This window comes from Astatotilapia calliptera, chromosome 20, assembly GCF_964374335.1.
Source record: "Astatotilapia calliptera chromosome 20, fAstCal68.1, whole genome shotgun sequence".
In the NCBI taxonomy this organism is placed as follows: Eukaryota; Metazoa; Chordata; class Actinopteri; order Cichliformes; family Cichlidae; genus Astatotilapia; species Astatotilapia calliptera.
The window spans coordinates 7,321,672-7,341,033 of NC_137441.1; the positions used below are offsets into that span (position 1 = coordinate 7,321,672).

Below are 19,362 nucleotides of genomic sequence, written 5' to 3' on the forward strand. Positions count from 1 at the left end.
TGCTTGTTTTACACATGCAGTACTAAGCTAACACATTAAAAATACAATCAAAAATAACCACAAGCTGTTAAGCTGTATACATTTACACTGACGAGGGTGGGTGATAAAAGTACACTGTAGACCGTCATGCTTTGGTTTCCTGTGCCTGTCTCTTTGAAACAGGAAACTACACTGTCTGAGCAAAAACCAGCATGTTACATACCCTCTGTAGTCAGAGAGAAGCAGCACAAACAGGAGGTTTCATCGCGTTTTTGGTCTGCATTTTCTGCATGTGGATATCAAACGGAGTCCATAAACGACTTGGTGAGCAATTTTATATATTAATGATAATATTCCACATATATACATAATTTTAGTAATTTATCTATCAAAAAAAGACTTTAGAAAATGTTTCACAAAACCTGCCGAGATTGTAAAAAAAATCTCTGTTCTCTTAAACTTTACAGCAGAAAAGTAAAAATTATTAAACATCTAAGAACACTTTGTCATCGTTTATTATTGAAGATGATTTACTTTATTCGTTTAATTTGTGGACGGTGACTTTCTGCCTTGTTATGCTTCACTTTTGTTAATTTCTTGAATAAGTTAAGTATAAAATCCTAAATTACTCTTTGTTTTAATAAACCAGATGAAAGCGTTTTCTGGAGCAACAACAACGTGTTAAAAGCAGAATCTACTTTAAATGTTTCTGATCAGCTTGTGTTTGCTGTTGTGTGGAACTGAAAGTGGAAAAACTCTGAATGGAAATGTGTGTGTGTTTGTGTTGCAGGAGACAAACTGTGATGCTTCATTTTTGAGAACCATCCTACGCTTCTTTTGATATGACCAAGAAAAATACCAACCTGCCATGATGAATGTGACAAACGATGACTGCAACATCCAAACGCAAGAGTACGAGTATCATCTATTCCCGGCCGTCTACATCCTCGCCTTGCTTGTGGGTTTGCCGGGTAACCTGGCAGCCCTTTTCGTCTTCACCTTTAAGATCACTCACCGCACGGCCTTCAGTATCTACATCAGCAACCTGGCGGTGGCGGACATCATCATCCTTTGCGTTCTTCCCTTTCGGATCCACTACCACATAAACAGGAACAACTGGCAGTTCGGGGACTTCACCTGCCGCCTCACAGGGACTCTCTACTACGCCAACATTTACATGAGTATCTGCTTCATGACATGTATCTGCGTGGACCGCTATATGGCCACGGTGCACCCGCACAATTACCTGAGGATGCGGAGCCCCTGGTGCGCTCTGATTGCGAGCGTGGTGCTCTGGTGCGCTGTCGGAGTGGCCATCCTGGTCTTCATACTCATGGGGCCTCTGAAAACCAACTCAGACAATTCTCAAAACCTCAGTTGTTTTGAAAATTTCGCCAAGATAGAATGGGACACTCGTCTGGGGCCATACAGCATACTGGGCCTCGTCTTTGGCTCCTTGGTGCCCACCATAATCATCCTAGTGTGTTACCCGCTGGCCGTGAGGCGCATTTCCCTGATCCGAACTAGAACAGCCCAAAAAGCTGTGAGGGTCATCTACACCATTCTAGTTATCATGCTGCTCTGCTTCCTGCCTAACCACATTGTGTACTTGCTGCACCTCCTTTACCGCTGGGAGATGATCCAAAACTGCTCCTTTGGCAGAGCCATCTACAACGCCCGGCGGATCACCATGGCGCTCATCACCCTCAACACATGTCTTGACCCTGTGCTCTACTATGTCACCACCAGCCACTGCCACTGGGAGCGATTAAAGATGACATGGCTGTGGGGAGCGGTGAGCCGGAGGAGGGGGGTTTATACCATCGCAGTGAACTGAGGACGGGGGCAACAACACACTTACTGTAAATACAGCTGTAAATAAATAAGACTCTATATAAGTGTCATTATCACTGGACATGTAACTGGAGGACTGCAAAGACTTTTCGATAAAAGTGTTTATTTGTGCATCAAAATAAAGGGATAAAACAGAATTCAAATGGTCTTTTTTTCCTCAAACTGAGTCAATAATACGAAAAAAGCCTCTGTGTGTTACATGTATAAAGGCAGCAGCTCTTTTGTTGAAGTTTACATGTAGACATTTCAGTTTCTCTGCACTTGCATGGAGATTTTAACTAAAAATGAGCTTCTTCTAGTGTGAATGTCCTTTGAGGCTAAAAGTTGCTTCAGCAGATTCCAGATGGAAGACCCTTTTTCAGCAGGGATGAGAGGAAGCTCCCCAGGTCCTCATCCTGACGAAAGATAAGAAAACAAACCAAACATTTTAGGGAAATAAGAAAGTTAGCATCATGTTTGTGCTTGGCACAAATTAGATTTAAGGAAGTAGCTCAGGGGTTTCCAAACTTTTAACCTCATCGGGGTTTTCCAGCCTCATATAGGGCCTGGCTATACATGAAAGTATGATTGGTCTGCGTACAGTTAAGCACAAATAGCCTGAAATACAGGGAATGCACATACTTCTATCAGGTAACACGATGCTTTGCAAATCAATAAATAAAAGCCCCAAATATTTGAAATAAAATTCTCATGATTTTCTTTTGAAGAAGGCCAAAACCTCGTTCACAGATGGAAACCTTACTTATAGGTCCTTAACATTAGAGAATAACACCTGCCACAGATTTAAAAAAAAGATGAAAATAGCAATTAAAAACATAAATTGTTTCTTACTCTGGTCCATCTTATTATGACTAACTCGTGCTAAGCTCCACTGATAAATTACAGTGAATTTGCTCTGTAGCTAATGATTCTTGTTTGTTAACAATTAATCTTCAATTATATTTTATAATAATTAGATTGTTAATTAGACCAAATGAAAAGAAAAATGCTCATCAAAATGTCCTAAACACCAGAGTTGTTCAGTTTTAATAGACATTACAGACTGAAAAGAAAACCATGACATTTGAGAAGGTGAAACAAAAACATGGTAAAACATATTATTTTACAAACTATTTAATATATTTACCATTCAAATTATCTAGTATATGTGTATTTATCCTTTAAACGTCTTAATTTTAGTCAACCTCTGAAGCACACCTCATTGGATTTCATTTCATGGATTAGTAACAACATTCCTACAATCAACTTCGAAAAGACCACATTTTAAAAAACACTCCAAAGGGAATCTAACCAATAATTACATTTTGAATCTTACATTAATACACTGTCGACACATCTTCCACTTGTTTTTTAGAGGGTGGTATCTTCATAGGAATTATTTGGCTTCAAACCTCCCCTGCACGGTTTGATACTTCATCTTTACTGTGTTTTCATAGAATGTGCAAATAAGTCAAATTAAACATAAAATAATATTAAAACAGTAATTTTATAATAATTTTACTGTTAGTCACTCAGGCTTTATTTATATAACACTTTTAAAATAAAATGCAATTTAGAGCACTTCACAAGCAACTGATTCATCGTCTATAACTAAGTAAGCGGAGGTTACCACTACAACTCACCCGGTTGAGTTGGTAACCCATTGTACTGAAGACTAGAACCCTTACTGCAGATACCTGGAATTGAGTCTACATGTCTTATGTGCCATTTCTCTTCCATTTGTCTACTTTTTTCTCCGATTTTGTCCTGTCCTGTCAAAATGAAGGCTAAAATTCCCCAAATCTCCCCCTCCAAGACCTCCTGCACATGATCTTTTGCAATTCATAAATAACATTAATTGTTCAGCGCAAGTCTTATTACACCCATACTTTTCCTGTCATCAAAAGGATCCTTCAGCCTTCTTCCTTGAGGTTCTCTAAAGTTCTCAATTACACCTCAACTACTAATCAAAGAGATTCGATATGTTAAGTCATCAAAAACTGTAAAAATAAAAACTTTCTTAGTTGAACCTGTGCAACACCACTTGAAGTTGCAAGACATAAAAGATATAAGAAAGAGGCATAAAATGCACAGTAGAATATTTTGTTTTTTTTACCCGCTGCTCTTTGCACGGAACGCACAAAACCACAGAAACCTCTTTTCTTCTTTCCACTGTGACGGAGTTTAACAGGCTGGTTTCCCCACCTTCTACTTTCCCCTTATTCTCACTTTCAAAGCCCCTACTCTCATACTGTCCACCTACGCGACTGTTTTCACTCCCCCTGGCTGAACTGCTCACCATCAGGCCTGTGTAGGCACATCTTAACAGAAGAACTGTCATCTCCTGAGCACTGCGGTCCCAATTTTACTTGAGTCCATCACTGATAAGGATCTAGGACAGTAAACCATGATATTTACATTAACCTTTATCAATCTTCTTGCACTCATTGCGGTCACAATGGATCCCTTGTTTCACGTGCCAAAATAAATCACATCTTGCAAATACAGTTGGCCTCGTTCTTGATATGAGCTGTCGGACTGCACTGTAACTCTTTGAATATTTCTGCTGCATGCATTAGTGTGACCCAGCTTTAATTCACTTGTACACCTTTAAAAAAATATTTACAAAATTCACAGTTCACCAACTTGAAAAACTGGAAAAATCCAGATAAAGTTACTAGAATTTAAAATTCCTTAGGAGCTGTACAAGACTATTGGGGGAAAAAAAAGCAGGAAATAAATTATACCAGAAGCAAAGAAAACGTCCCTCACAGAGCTCAGTGACTTCAGATCAGGAAGATTAATGCCAGATTTAGACCAGATCCTTTAGGTGTGTTTTGGTGGTATTTCATAGCGAACCGTTAGCCTCCACAGCCCCACACATACAAACTAACACACACACACATGGTGTTCGACAACAACTAAATCCAACCTTGACTTGCTTCTAATTTTATCAGATGAAATCCAAACACACACTTTTAGTTCTACCACATCACATTTGTTGGAATAAACTTGTGTAAACTTCCCCGAGTGCAGTGAGTCACCAGTTCTATTTAACAGGAAGAGTTAAGTTTAATATCAAACACCTCCGAAACTACTGAGTCTTTAACACTTGCAAAGGTTAACATTTGAGACCAATCTCATCCTAAAACCCTGAGTGTGACATTTACGTGCTCACTCTTTGGACCAGAAGACATCGTGATTTAGAAATGACTTGTAAACACATTTGTTTTGCATCTCCCTTTCTTTTTCTAGCAGTCTTTCTACTTATTGTTTTATTTTAATTTATTTATTTTCTCTAAATGATTTTTATTTCTTTCAAAGAAAAAAAAAAAATAAAGCGAGTTTACATTAACGTTTAAGAGGAAACTGGAAACTCATTCATTTAAGAAGAAGGTGCAAAAAGGCATGACCGGAAAAACTCTATTCAACTGCAGCATCAAGAACAGAAATATGACATTTATATTTGTTTTTTGTATTAATTTCAGTGAAGGTACTTTCCATGGCATGACACCCCACCAGAGGTGCAGAAAGGAAACCTTGTTGCCACTTTCCACTGCACTTTGTGACACTTACTTTTGCTTTTCTTTTGGATAGGGCGACTATATTATGTACTGAGCTACAGAAAGCTATCAGTCTAATCATCTTTAGCTGATTTTAGTCTGTGTTAGGTTTGTTTATTGGTAAATTACTACATGTTAATGGAAAAAAAGAAATTATAAACAAGGTTACAACTAAATATAATGTTACCCACAACGAGAATATTTACAGGTCAGAGCAGGTCATCCAAGCCTTTATGTCTTCAAGATCTGCTGTTGTTTAATCTGTAGTTTAAAGTTTGGAGTTGGCTGAAGTAAAATTGTAAATATTTATTATGCTTGAGTTCTGCACATCTAATTCTGTAAGACAATAAGAAGACTGGAATTACCAAAACTTTACAACTACGTCTAATCCACAGAGCTGGAGGATGCTCAAGTTGTTTTTCAAATATCACACGCAACTTCTTTCATTTCCTTAAAATGTGTGTCAGTGCAGCGATGATTTTAGCCACCATTAAGACCACATTTATATTTGTTAACCTATAAAGAAATAGACCTTAACACTACAACTCTCGGGGACTGTCATTTTTACCCCATCCTGCAACTACAGGAGCAGCAAAAAGTTATTTCTTGAAGAAGTTGGTAATTTCTATCTATTTTTTGTAATTAGAAGTAATATATTTAAGACTATGTTTTAGGGGTTTTACTAATGATTTTGATTATTTCACTACAGACTGCAAAGTTACACTGACCAACCTTGTGTTGTTGATGGATTACCTCAGATGTTCCCCAGACTGAAGTCTGGTTCATTTTCAGCATCTTTTTCCTGCCATGTCATCTCTGCTCATCGGGAATCTCACATGAACTTTTATTGAGGGGAAAAAAATCCCCCAGCCTCACTATGCTAATGTGTTTATATATCCTAACCAAAGCTCTGTAGCTAGCCACCAGGTAGCACACCATTATATATTAGTGTCTTCATTTAAGTCCAAAGTGATACCAGAGCTGTGCGTTTTAGTTTTTTAGAAATCCCTCAGTCAGAACATTGCGTATCATCTCGCCTTGAGGCGACTTTTGTTGTGATTTGGCGCTATATAAATAAAATTGAATTGAATTGAATAGATTGAAACAATCGAGCTAACACCCTGCCAACTTCTAACTCTGTTACTTTGTAAATCCTCTTTTTCATGGATGCCTGGATGATAACTTTGTTGTAACACCTGGAAGAGCAGCCGCTCTGATCATTTTACTGAAGATTAAAGAATCTGGACCGTTTTTAACTCTCAGTGATGCCACAGTGTTTGTTTGAATCTGGGAACTGAAGAAGAGTTTGGACCCAGAAAGAGCTAATGACGTCAGACTTAAGAGGTGGATTAGCTAAGACAGCTGGATAAAGGAAAGATTTTTTAAGTAAAGGCTCAATTATAACCTGTTAATAAAGATCAAGCGATCATATATAATCTTCCGACATATTAAGTCAGTATAACTTTTTAAATTGCAATATGAGGCCCTATTTGGACCTCTTTAAAATGTTTAGTACCTCCTCTCAATTTTTAAGTCCAAAAAAAATGGCATAAAATCTCCTGTACACTATATACATTATATCTCATGTTACATGTCTATCTTCTGTTTTCCAGCATCCTGTTGTTCCTTCACAGAATTTCATTGGAAAATTATTTCATATCTCAAAACAGTGATTCAATAACTAGATGATTAGGGGAACTACCAGGCTTCGACTGCATAGGCAGTCCTCTAATGTATCTTTTTACCACCCCACTGTATGTCTATCAGTTCTCTATCTTGTTGCTGTTCAGAGCATTTAAAAGAATAAATAATAACGAAACGCTCCAAAAATAATGTCCATGTTTTCACCTGGTAACTCCAGGAAAGCAGCAGGACTTTGGTGTTGGAGTCTTCGGCAGAGGAGGAGACTTTGATGACGATAGACTCCACGATGACTGTGCCATCAGGGAGGTGCTGGATGGTGTAGCCTTTTAACACACTGAGGCAAAGAAAAGCAAAATGATCTAATTTGATAATTATACTGAGAGAAATCAAGCAGACTTTAGAACAAGCAGATAATAAGGCCGACACATTCGCACTAATCATTAGCTAGTGGCAGACTAGTGACCTCACTCTCACCTCTTAAGGTGCGTGTAGATTCTGTGGAGCGTGTCGGCGTCGCTGTGTGGATCCTGGAGCTGCACGTGGCAGGTGAACCGTAACTGATGCTCATTGAGGCCCAGCTCCTTCAGGGCCTGCTCTGATGATACCAGCTTCAGACTCTGTGTAGTGAAAGCCACAAGGGGGTAATTATCATTATACAGTAAATAATAACTGAGCAACTGCACGCCACAAATGAAAGGGATACAGCTGCCAGTTTATTAGGTACATAGATCTAAAGTTAAACCACACAACGTGATGCAACGTTACTGAAATATATCAAAGCAAGTTCTAAAATAACTAGACACAAAATTGAGTCCTCTTAAAGGTAGATCTTGATCTTCATGTATATTTTGGCGTTTCAAAAAAATTAGAATCTAAAAACATGTTATAAACCATGAAGCTTACGTTTTCCTTCATGATGAGCGTTCCGTGCATGGTGCGAGGTTTTTTGGGATCAGGCAGCGGCCCTACAGCACAGCAAATAAGATACATCATTGTATAAACTGCTACTTGTGGTCAAAATGAACAAAACAGTGAACAACAATACAAGTCCTGCAACAAAGGCTGTCAGTAGGGTGAAGTTCAAGAAAAGTGAGCAAACCTATATTAACCTCTTTGAACTAGAGAGGTGGTCTGCTGAGGAAGTTTCATAGGTTAGTGAGGTAAACTGAGGGTAAAGGGTGTCACAAAGGTAGTTTTAACATAGATCACCATGGTAACTTATGCTGAACATGTAGACTGGTCTGGAGAAGGTTCAGCGTTTCAGTTAGAAGCTGTCTGGAAGCGCCACATGAATTCACAAGTTTAATGATTTCCTGCCAGCATTCTGCCTCTTCATTATTCTTTTATTTGAGGTTCCAGGGCTGACTTTTTCTACTTTATGTTTTTTATTGTCCGTCACCCATTCCTCTGACACATGTCTGACAGATGCAGGCGGAGCTCAATCTGTCAATTCTGTGTAGAATTAGAGCAAAACGGTGCATCAAAGGCCCCTTTTCCATGTGATCTTTTGTGCAGAAAGCCTGGGTTAACACAAAAGGTTGCTAGCCAGTGTTGCAACTGGGGTTTCAGGTATCATCAAGCCAGCAAACACAAAGAAAGCCTGGTTACGTTGAACTTGATTTATAGTACACCTCTCTGGAGGCCAGGCACTATTGCTTATAAAACCAGTGCCATTTTGAAAGGTTTACCAAGGAGGGTGCTTTCACTGAAGAGGCACCTTCTATAACTAGAATGAATGTGGCATTTGTTTGACTTCCTTTATAGTGAATCAAATTGTGTTAAATTGTAGTTTAATGTAAAGAATGTTTATAGCATTTAATGTATTTATTTATTTTTACTGATGAAGTAAAATTGTTAATATTTGCTTCAGTTGAGCAGTAACCTCACTCTGTATTAGTGGTAAGATGAGTTATCTTAATAGAAAATCCTCCCGAGTGTCCACAGTTAGCTCTGTGGACACTCGGGAGGATTTTCTATTTTTGTATTAGGTTGTTCATTTTGGCCTCACAGTTTGAAGTGGTTACTCACAACACTTGGGGATATTTTTATTCCAGGTGGACATTAGAAAGAACAGCCCAAGGCTTATGGGGCAAATAATTCAACATCTAATTGGAATTAGATGTTGAATCTTTTAATATGACAAGTTGTTTTCAAATCTCATGAGCTACAACAAACAGATTGGCCACCATTAATCCCACATTTCACATTTTAGAAAATGAGTACAATGACCATCTGTTTCTTTTTTAATATGTACAGACATACTTTTAGTTTCTGTGCATTTATATATTTTACTCTTGCAGAAGTACTCATATTTTTTTTAATGAATGACCATTTATGACCGTAAGTCTTTTACCTCGTTATCACGGTATACTTCTGATCAGGAACTGAAGATTTACACTTACTAACTCCAAAAGAGAAAATGCACTAAAGTCTAAAATACCAGGAACTGGGACAAAATTCAGCAGTTCTTGGAAATCTTAAAAACTAGGTGACAGTTATACAGTCATAAAGCTGCTGCTGTTGTAATGTCCCCACTTACTTAAATGACATTTGCCATTACCACAGCTAATGTGGGTCACAATTCTGAATGGAGGTGGCACAAAAGGTGAACAACTGTCTTCTGCCAACCAATCTCAGGACAAATAAAGCTAAATCTGAAGTGAAACTAAGTAGGCACATTGCACCTAAACCATTATTACCACAGAAAACAAGTTACCTCCAAGAGCCATCTCCCTCTTCAGTAGGTTTAGTGAGATATCAACGGGAACGCTAGGGTTTGTGGTCACAGTCGTTGTCTCTCCATTAGCGGGCATGTAACAGTCGATACCTGTCATTAAAAGAAGGGAAGCATTAAATGTGAGCATGTTTAACTGATTTTAAGCTTTACTGATGAGCGGACGGTCTGCACTCACTGAACTCCTGCTCGATCTTCCCCTTTAGGAACTCCATTTTTACCGCCTCTCCGTGCACGAGCAGCATGTTGCGAGGCTCTGCCATGCGAATGAGCTGCATGATTCCTTTGGCGTCTGCATGTGCACTGAACGACATGTACTCAACCTGCAGCTTCACATCCAACTGTAAGAATCACAGAGAGATTTAGAGGCAATGTAGAGCGTTGGCTATGCTGATCAGAGACCTTACAGGATATTAAAGAAGACATTATTGCCTTCAGGTGGTGCAACTAAGCTTAGTTTAAAAAGTAGGGCTAGTTTCACAAAAATATTTAAAAGAGGTCTAACCCAACAGAACAATCTTTCTAATGCAACTTAGTTTCTTAGGCTAATCTAACTTAGCTTACTCAAAAGCAATAAAGAATGGCTCATTTAACCTAAAAAAGACACATTTTACTTCCATGCTAACTTTAGGAATGGTAATAATGGGTGACATTTATCTATAAGCAACAGTCAATAACAAAACAATAAAAACAAAACTTTTGTGGAAAATGTTATAGGTGTATCGTCCTTGTAACAGTGGAATTCTTCTAAATGATTGACAGTTTCTGCAAAGATAAACAGATAATCAGTAAGATACTGCCACCTCGGCAATCATTTTTTTCACCTTTAAAAAATAAAATCTTATTTATGACTATGCAGTTTTCTGTAATGGATGAATTTAGGTATCTATCTGAAGTCTGACTATTTTGTTAAACTAAACTATAGTCAGTCAAGGTCTGCTGTTGAAAAACCAGATACATGACACATTACCAAAAAACTTATTGATAATAACCATAACAATTAAAAACTAAAAATATATCACATTATTGTTGTTTTTTGGTAATAACTGTGTAATGATGTGACAGGGCTCATATGTAACACAGCAGGCTTCATCAGTCTATTAAAGTGATGGTGATCTGTTACTCAGGTCAAGGTCACTTAAAAGTTTATGTGGTTTAAACCTTAGAGCTCAGTACATATACTATGCACATGATAGTGCTGTGCCATATAATATTCTCTGCAATAATACCAGTATAAACCTTTATGGGATATAAAAGTGTCATATTGTTACGCGTTTACATTATCTGAGAAAATCTCACAGATGTCTGACATCTGTATCAGCCCCGTGTCCACTTCCAAGGACAATTTAGTAAAAAGGGAGCTACTTCAGCGATCTTTAACAAAGCACAGGGGTTTGTGGAATACGTAAGGAAAGTCTTCCTGCCAAAAGCGAAAACAACAAACTTCTTTCACCCAAATAAACGTTATCGTTATAAAAGCTACCGTGGATTTTATGAAGGAACACGAGGAAGAGATGCTAGCAGGTGGTGATGAACAGCACCGAAGTAAACAAATGACTCAGCCAAGCAAGAACAAACAGTGGATGGAAATTACTGATGCGGTTACATGGAGCCTCGATCCAAAAAAACATCGACCCAAGTTACGACACCCAGGGTAAAAAATAATTTTCAATTTCAGTTTTATTATGTTGCCATGTTACACTTTTCCACTGAAAACACTACTACTGCTTTGTGCTTTCATTTGACTTACGGTGTGTCTGTCTATATACTGCTGCACCACTCTATAATGCTGCTGCTGGCACCTTGTGGCAATATCTTCACACTTTGAATCAGGTAGTCTATCATCAGTGACAGGCGCTAAATGGAAAAGGAGGATGGAAAATGCCCTTCATTTTTTATTTATTTAAATACTGCCACCTGCAAGCTGCACTCAAACAAATGTTTTTCTCTTTGAAAGTGGTATTGCATATTTCCTTCAAATATTGCGATACACTTTTGAGGCTATATCGCCCAACCCTAAGATACGGCACAGACAAACATGAGTGTGGCCCAGTAAAACTGTCTTTTCATGCTACTGTTGAAGGTTTTGTGAGAAAAACAACTGAAATGAAAGACAGACGTGCAGACAACAGCATTAGCCACTACACTCACATGTAGTGCGAAGTGGTCAGAAAATATAATTGTGTGCATGCTTGAAAGGGACCATAACAAGCTTCAGATGTTTTTTTCCCCCAACATACATATATATATTATATATATATATATATATATATATATATATATATATATATATATATATATATATACACACATACATACATATATATATATATACATATATATATATATATACATATATATATATATATATATATATATATATATATATATACATATATATATATATATATATATATATATATATATATATATACATATATATATATATATATATATATATATATATATATATATATATATATATATATATATATATATATATATATATATATATATACATACACATACACATACATATATATATACACATACATACATATATATATATATATATACACATACATACATACATACATACATACATATATATATATATATATATATATATATATATATATATATATATATATATATATATATATATATATATATATATATATATTTATCAATAGGCCAGAAAGAACAGGTACATGTAGAAGCCTTTTTGTGTAAGGTAAAACTGACCAATTGCCTTAAATATATGCAGACTAGCGGTGGTTATGTTTACAGCTACTGGCCAGAGGCCCATTTTGAGCCTTTAGTGGTTCTGTTAGACAGAGACAAGATAGCAAGTCCGGTTTTTAATCTTTAAGCTAAACTAACATCTTCCCAGCTGTAAATGACTATTTAAGTGGTAATACTTGCTCATCTAAACTCTCCTCAATATAATGGAAAATTTGGAATCACTCATTTTAAGATCTTTGCTACAACCGAGTTCACAGAAAAATGAGACTGGATGGAACGACTGAGGAGGATGTGAATAAACGATGTGACTTTATCTGCTCACCCCCTAATTTTTTTTTCCATCATGAGAATATAAAGTAAGTCTTACCGTTGCTCTGCCTTCCATCTCCAGTTTCCTTTGCCCATTTAGGATTTTGTGACCGATTGTTCCCTGTACACAGTAGCCAGGCATGATAACCTAAAAAAAAACAACACAAAAGCACACCTTTTAGGTTTTAAGTGTTACAGATTTCAAAAACGCTGTCCACTTCCTTACAATACTCACCATGTTCTTCTCATTGCCAGCCCATTTCTTGAATATCTGCAAAGACTGACCTGCATGCAACATACCCGGTGTTGCAAACACCACCTGAAAGTGTCCACATTATTTTACTTCACTGCACTTTGACCTCTTCAGTGAGAAACTTCGCATACTTTTGATGTACAATGGGACTCACCATAGGACCGGGATTATCGGCGTAGGAGCGATCAAAAGCCTTGATGTGCTTAAATTCAAACATGTTTCTCTGTACAAAGGTTTTTCGAATCTTCTGATTGGTCCACGTTATGAAAAGCTTGTAGTAATGATTGGCTTTCTCTGTCAGTCCAGTGGAGAAGTAGATTGGGGCCTTCAGGTTCATTCTCTCCCTGTGTGGTGAGAGGGGGCAATTAGAGCGTCTGTCCAAAGAGCCAGTGAAGAAGTTAATGTGCCACATTTATTCTATCAAGCTTAATAAATTGAATACAGCTACTTTAGGGAGCTGTCCAGACAAATATCAGCCCTTTTTGTATTGTAATCATGTGCAATTACTCTACACTGAAAGGACTTTTTATTTAATTGGAATGTCAACAATTATGTGCTAGAAAAATTGCCTTTATCTGATATCATTCAGCCAGAGAACAGACCGCGATTATCTTCACGCATCACTGTCTTTGCTCTCTTCTTTCTAGCTTTCACAGAGACTTCCTCCCTTTTTAATAGAACCCATACAGCAAACAGAGATAAAAGGCACACTTGCTAATGCTTCTGAAGAGTCTTTTAAAACAGATCTGTACCAAAATGTTTCCAGCAGGATGCAGAGTTCTTGTGCTCGACCGAGGGCGAAAACTGGAATAAGAACCTGGAAGGTTGGGAAGAAAAAAAAGATCTTAGAAAATATATAATACTAAGATGAAGAAAACCCGACTACTCGCAAAAAATGCAATATTCAATAAACTTTAACCGTTACCTTTCCTCCTCTTTCTATGCTTTCATGAACTTTCTTCAGAAAGTCCCGCTCTCTGCACCTCTTTGAGTCACGGATGGTGGTGGCGTATGTAGACTCAGAGATGAGGATGTCTGGGCGACACTTATCGATCCACGCGGCACTGTGAATTTACAACACCAGCATTATGAAACTGTCACAGTCAAAAGCTTGGAAAAACCTAAGAATTAAAAGATGTTTTAATTATAATTTTCTATTTTTTAATTAGGGAATAAAACTAAAGACATCAAAACAAATAAATGAACAAATGTGGATTTATACAGTCGGCGCTAGAGGTTTAAACAAAGTGTGTATTTAATGTATGTGTAGAAAAAGTTAAGGCAATGGACTTAAAAATTCTCTCTAATGGCCAGCTATACAACCCAGACATTCAATGTCCAGGAAAACTTTCTTTTCTTGTTACTGCTGAATGTCTTGTAAGCTAACCAACTGAAACAAAAAGCGAGACATGCAGACAACAACATCACCCACTCATCTATGCTATTATCTTGTGGTCAGATTATGTAATCATATGCATGTCTAATAGTGACGTTGGTGCTTTCCTCCCTTATATATGTAGTTATTAGGCCACAAAGATACATGCACAGTTGTTTTTTAGGTGAAGGTAACAGACATTTGAATCATTTTGAGCTTTTTTGTACTGCTGCTTATGCTAAACTAAGACCTTCCTGGCTCCAGGTTGATATTTAAGTAGTACTGATTTGGTCATTTAAACATCCTTGAAGACAGTGGAAAGTCTGGAGCTACATCTTTCATAATCTATGCAACCCAATCCTAAAGATTACATTGCTTTATACCCCTTTTGACTACAGCGGGGCTTACACTTTACAAAATAAACAAGCTGTACTCAGTAAGACTTTAAGCTAACATAGAAAGGTCATAGATCAAGTGAGCAGTAAGTATGTGTGACTGCAATACATTGGTACAGATATATGCCCTTTAGTGCTGAGTAACAGACTAAAATAGTAAACTTTCGTTGACCAAAACTGAAGCATAAACATCTTGGACAGTCTGTCCCAAACAGGAAGCCATAATATTTCAAGTTCAATCAAAATGCCGTGGCAGCCGTGCCATTTTTAAATATGTCACCAACAGTGTCCCTCACTCGCCTGTAACTAAAATCTGACATTGGGACCCATTCGACCGAAGTCATGATTCTGACTCAGCTAATGCCTATTTCTTGTATTTCTTAGTCCAGGCAGTACTTCTCTTCTAATTAGTCTCCCTCAGTAGTATATACACAGCGTCCTCCCTGCAGCTTATGTGGAGATCTGTCGCTGACTGAACTTTGGGAAGCATTGATGTGCCTTCTGATCTGAGCTGCTATTAATTGGTGAAGTCTGAGCCCCTAATGAACATTTTCTGCAGCAGAGGTGACTCTTAAGTCTGTCTCTCCTAAGGCAGTCCTCACAAGAAACCGTTTCATCTGGGTGTTTGATGTTTAAAAGTTGTTTATATTTTCTGGTCTCACTCACCTTCATGTCTTAAATACTTAAAAGTGACTTTCTGTTCACTTTACTTGTTTGATTAAGGGTTGCTTTTAATACCTGCAGCGGTCAAATAGGGCTATTTACCCACTCACCCCTCTGTTGGGGATCCCTTTCCATGAATGACTGCATCAATGCAGCATACTGTGCAAGTGATCAGCTTGTGGCACTTAAGCTCATCTGCATGAATAAGGTATTTCTCAGCTTCCTTTCTCAAGTCATGTAAGTTGGCTGGCCAATCAAGGACAGTAATGTCATGATTAGCAAACCTTTTAGTAGTAGTTTTGGCACTGTGGTCAGTTGCTAAGTCCTGCTGCAAAAGGAAATCTGCTTCTAATAATACATTTACCCTTTAAATAAGCTCAGTGAGATCCCAGCTTTGATTTTTTTTTAACACTGTTTAGAACAAACAGACCGGCCTCTATTGAATATTGAAATTTATTACTGAAAACCTCCCCATATAGTTGAATAGTTTAGTACAACTAACACGTTCTTTAATAGTTTTTATGTTTTCAGTTGCTGTGTTGACCCCTAAAAGGGTGTAGTCAAAAGAAGAAAAGGATTCAAGCTTAAAAAAGAAACAGAATTAATAAAATAAAGCCATGGGATTCCAAAATTACAGCTTATTTTTCAACTTCTGATCATTTTTTTGATCCAGAAGTTATTTTATTTCGCATCGCTTGTGAAAAAAGCAATTTAACGGATGTACAAGCCATTAATGGAGGGTCAACCTCAACACGCAAATTGTCAGAAGAATAAAATTACTGAATGAAAGCAAGAAAGAAATACTGCATCTTAGGCTTTTCCGCAGATCAGAGTTAACCCTTGGAGATCCCTAAAAAAGACATCCACCTTGGTCCCTAATGGTCTTTTTTAGGGATCTCCAAGGGTTAAGATTTTAGGAACGACTCAAAGTAAGGTTTTAAGAAATTCAAAATGGGCACTGGCAGTCTTAAATTTGTAAATGTATGATCTATTTTTTAAAGAGTTAAATAACTAAAAGAAAAACCTCAAACAAGTAGGTTCACTTACCCTAAATGCCTGTCCGGTGTCATGTTATAGTCACCCTAAAATAAAAAGAAATTATTCTCAGATTGCACTTGATAAATTCACCTACTGTGACAGAGTGCACACTTGTTTACACTCACAGTGTAGACCACAGACTCTGATCCCACTTTGATGTGAACCATAGCAGCTCCCAGGACATGGCCTGCATAGTACGCCTTGATCTCCAGCTCATCATCCACCTGCCACCAGCACAAAACAGCTTGAATTGCCATCAAAAGAGAAGAAGCAGCTGGCGCAGAAGCAACTATTAGACATGTGTGCGTGTGTGGTCAAAAATGATGTCAGCACTGCACCTGGACAGTCTGGTGCAGGTTCAAAGGAATCACTTTCTTCATGCAGTCCTTGATCATCTGCGAAGTGAAGAAGTTGGTTTCTCCCTTTTTGTCAACGGTGATCTTCCGGAAATCTTCCAGTAAAATGGGGCAAATGGCTTTGGTGGGATGGGTCATGTAGATGGGTCCATCATAGCCCACCATCTCACTCATGTAGGGCAGAGCACCACAGTGGTCCAAGTGGAAATGGCTGAAAAACGTAGAAAGGTGTACTATGTTCCACACATGGTTGAGATTATTTAAAAAAAGGTGCAATATGAAGAACATAACAAATAAGACAACAAACCTGATGATCAAACAGTCCAAGAAATCTGTCAGACGCCCGTTCTGTGTTATATAAGAAAAGTCTGGGAAACGTCTCTGCAATGATAAAACAATCTGTTATAGGACTGTTACTGAATGGAAATCATCTTCTTTCAAAGGTAGAAAACAGTGCATTTAAAAAGGAGAGTCTCTTTCTTAGAAGGACTGTTTCATAATAGCTGTGTTTAAAATGCATTCCAAGTCAGAATGTACAGAAATACCAGCAGTTTGCACAGAGAAGCCCAGCCCACCTCTGCCAGCTTGGTCATACCTTTACTGCCAATGTAAGCGTTGAATAACAGAGTCCCACGTCACCCAGTGTCTGGGTATTGTGAACTGTCATTTAGTGCGCAGACACAAACGATATTCACTGTGCGTTCCCTGACTCAAAGCTGCAAGGAAGCAACCCTCTCATCCATTGGGGAAAACCTCAACGTACAGGTAGGGAACACAAGCTGTCTGCTCTCACCTACTGTAGGGCAACTCAAGAGGTTCCATTGCCTGAGCTACTCGCTGAGGTGAGTCCAACTATATCAAGTTTGAATCTCTCATCCTCACACACCAACTCAGGCTCCTTCTCCACCCAAAAAGTGATGTTCCATATACCACAAGCTAGTTTTGGAAACCAGGGATCGTCAGACCTCAGACCACCGTCTGATCCACCAACCCCCTATGGCCCCTCTTTGTCCTTTTATTGCAAAAAATTTGATGGTAAGGACTAAAGACAGTCCAAGACAGTAACAACTGTGTTATACTGCTAACACATCATCGGTTCTTCGAAAACATCCCGCTGACAGCAGGCTAACACAAAAATACGAAGAACCCAAAGTTATGTTCAAGCTGAGTGAATGCAGACGCAGGCCCAGCAGGTAGAGCCTGATTTTCAACATGTAACGAAAGCATTGATGAGCAGTCAGACTCTTCTCTCTATCTTCTTAAGTAGAATCACTGTGGTGACCCCCTTTAAGCCTCTTTGGGCTGATTTTCAATTTTACTTTGTGTTATTGTTGATTTTAAATAAGAAATATCATTAGTGTCCTCATTAGGATAGGTGTTTGTGTCAGTGTGTGGGACTAATCCTAATGAAAATCTTAACTTCTTCAGACCTGCCTCCTGTCTTTTTGTCAGCAGATCTCACTACAGTCTTGTAAACCTTCCCAGTGTAAAACAGCCTAGTTGGTGTTAACTTTTGCTGTCATATTTGAAACACTTCTGTTTCACTTTAGAGTCTTTTATTTTGCCAAAGTCTCATGTAGGGTTTTGATTTGGGATTCTTGTCAGTATGCTATGTGCAGGGTGCTTATAACTACCAATAAGATAAAGGAAACCAATAAGGGTAAAAAAAAAAAGAAAAAAGCTTTTGCTATAACAAATGCATTATGTCACTCACATCATCGTTGTAGCCCATGTGCATCCCACAGTCCAGCATTATGTTTTTGCCTCCGATGGAGACGAGGATGCAGCTCCTGCCCACATCCTGTCCAGCACCTTGGAAAGGCAGGACAGAAGATAAAAGTTCAGAATTACACTCCTTTAGTAATGGTAGTAAACACACAAGTGCGCAGCGGTAGGATTTAAAGGCTAAGTAGCATCACCAAATACAAACAAATCCCGAAGTGGTTTCTTTTCATAGCAAGGCAAATACTTATATAGATCTTAAAAGTTTTCCAGCTCATGTACAATATGAATGTTGACGGAACTGAGGCGCTAGCTAGCTAGCATCTGTACTCACCGAGTGGCGTTACTTTTATTTCAGGCATGCTTTCTCATTGGGCAGCCTTTTTTTTATATACACAGGTAAATGACACCAAGGTTACCTAAACGTCCAGGCTCTGTCAGCTGAAAATAACTTCTGAATTATATAGGAAAGTTTATTGTGTGTAGCTTTAAAACATGCAGCTAATATTATGCACTGACTTTATTTTTTAGCAGCGTTGGGCTAACACGCAAGACTTCCGGCCAGTGCTTTCACAATAAAACTCCCTTGCTACGAAAGCCTGCAGAAAACACAGGTGGAAAGGTTTTGAAGACTATTTCCATATCTCATTTTGATAATCTATACTTCCTTTCAAGCAAACCTTGAAAACAAATTCAACTATCTATATTCCTTCAAAAATACTATGTCTTCCACTTTTAATTATACTGAACTGA

The 19,362-nt window shown here is 38.0% G+C and overlaps 2 protein-coding genes across 2 annotated transcripts; one reads left to right on the forward strand and one right to left on the reverse strand.

The window, feature by feature from the left end:
- Window positions 1–180: 180 nt before the first annotated feature.
- On the forward strand, window positions 181–1,970 carry LOC113013551 (lysophosphatidic acid receptor 6). The gene is made up of 2 exons (XM_026154557.2): window positions 181–303; window positions 770–1,970. The coding sequence occupies exon 2, from the start codon at window positions 848–850 to the stop codon at window positions 1,814–1,816; it is 969 nt and encodes a 322-aa protein (XP_026010342.1). The 5' UTR covers window positions 181–303; window positions 770–847; the 3' UTR covers window positions 1,817–1,970.
- ints11 (integrator complex subunit 11) lies at window positions 1,920–19,164 on the reverse strand. Its single transcript, XM_026154555.2, has 17 exons — window positions 18,944–19,164; window positions 18,602–18,699; window positions 17,195–17,268; window positions 16,870–17,098; window positions 16,657–16,755; window positions 16,541–16,575; window positions 13,986–14,124; window positions 13,813–13,877; window positions 13,215–13,404; window positions 13,043–13,126; window positions 12,866–12,955; window positions 9,932–10,094; window positions 9,736–9,846; window positions 7,923–7,984; window positions 7,494–7,636; window positions 7,224–7,353; window positions 1,920–2,228 (listed from the first exon to the last, which is right to left on the reverse strand). The coding sequence occupies exons 1-17, from the start codon at window positions 18,969–18,971 to the stop codon at window positions 2,163–2,165; spliced, it is 1,806 nt and encodes a 601-aa protein (XP_026010340.1). The 5' UTR covers window positions 18,972–19,164; the 3' UTR covers window positions 1,920–2,162.
- Between the last annotated feature and the right edge of the window lie 198 nt (window positions 19,165–19,362).

Coding starts and splice junctions, on each gene's coding strand:
- LOC113013551 (XM_026154557.2), top strand. CDS start 848: ATGATGAATGTGACAAACGATGACTGCAACATCCAAACGCAAGAGTAC.
- ints11 (XM_026154555.2), bottom strand. CDS start 18,971: ATGCCTGAAATAAAAGTAACGCCACTCG. Junction 13,878..13,985: donor GCATAGAAAGAGGAGGAAAG/GTAACGGTTAAA, acceptor CCAACCTTCCAG/GTTCTTATTCCAGTTTTCGC. Junction 7,985..9,735: donor GAGGGAGATGGCTCTTGGAG/GTAACTTGTTTT, acceptor GCTGTGCTGTAG/GGCCGCTGCCTGATCCCAAA.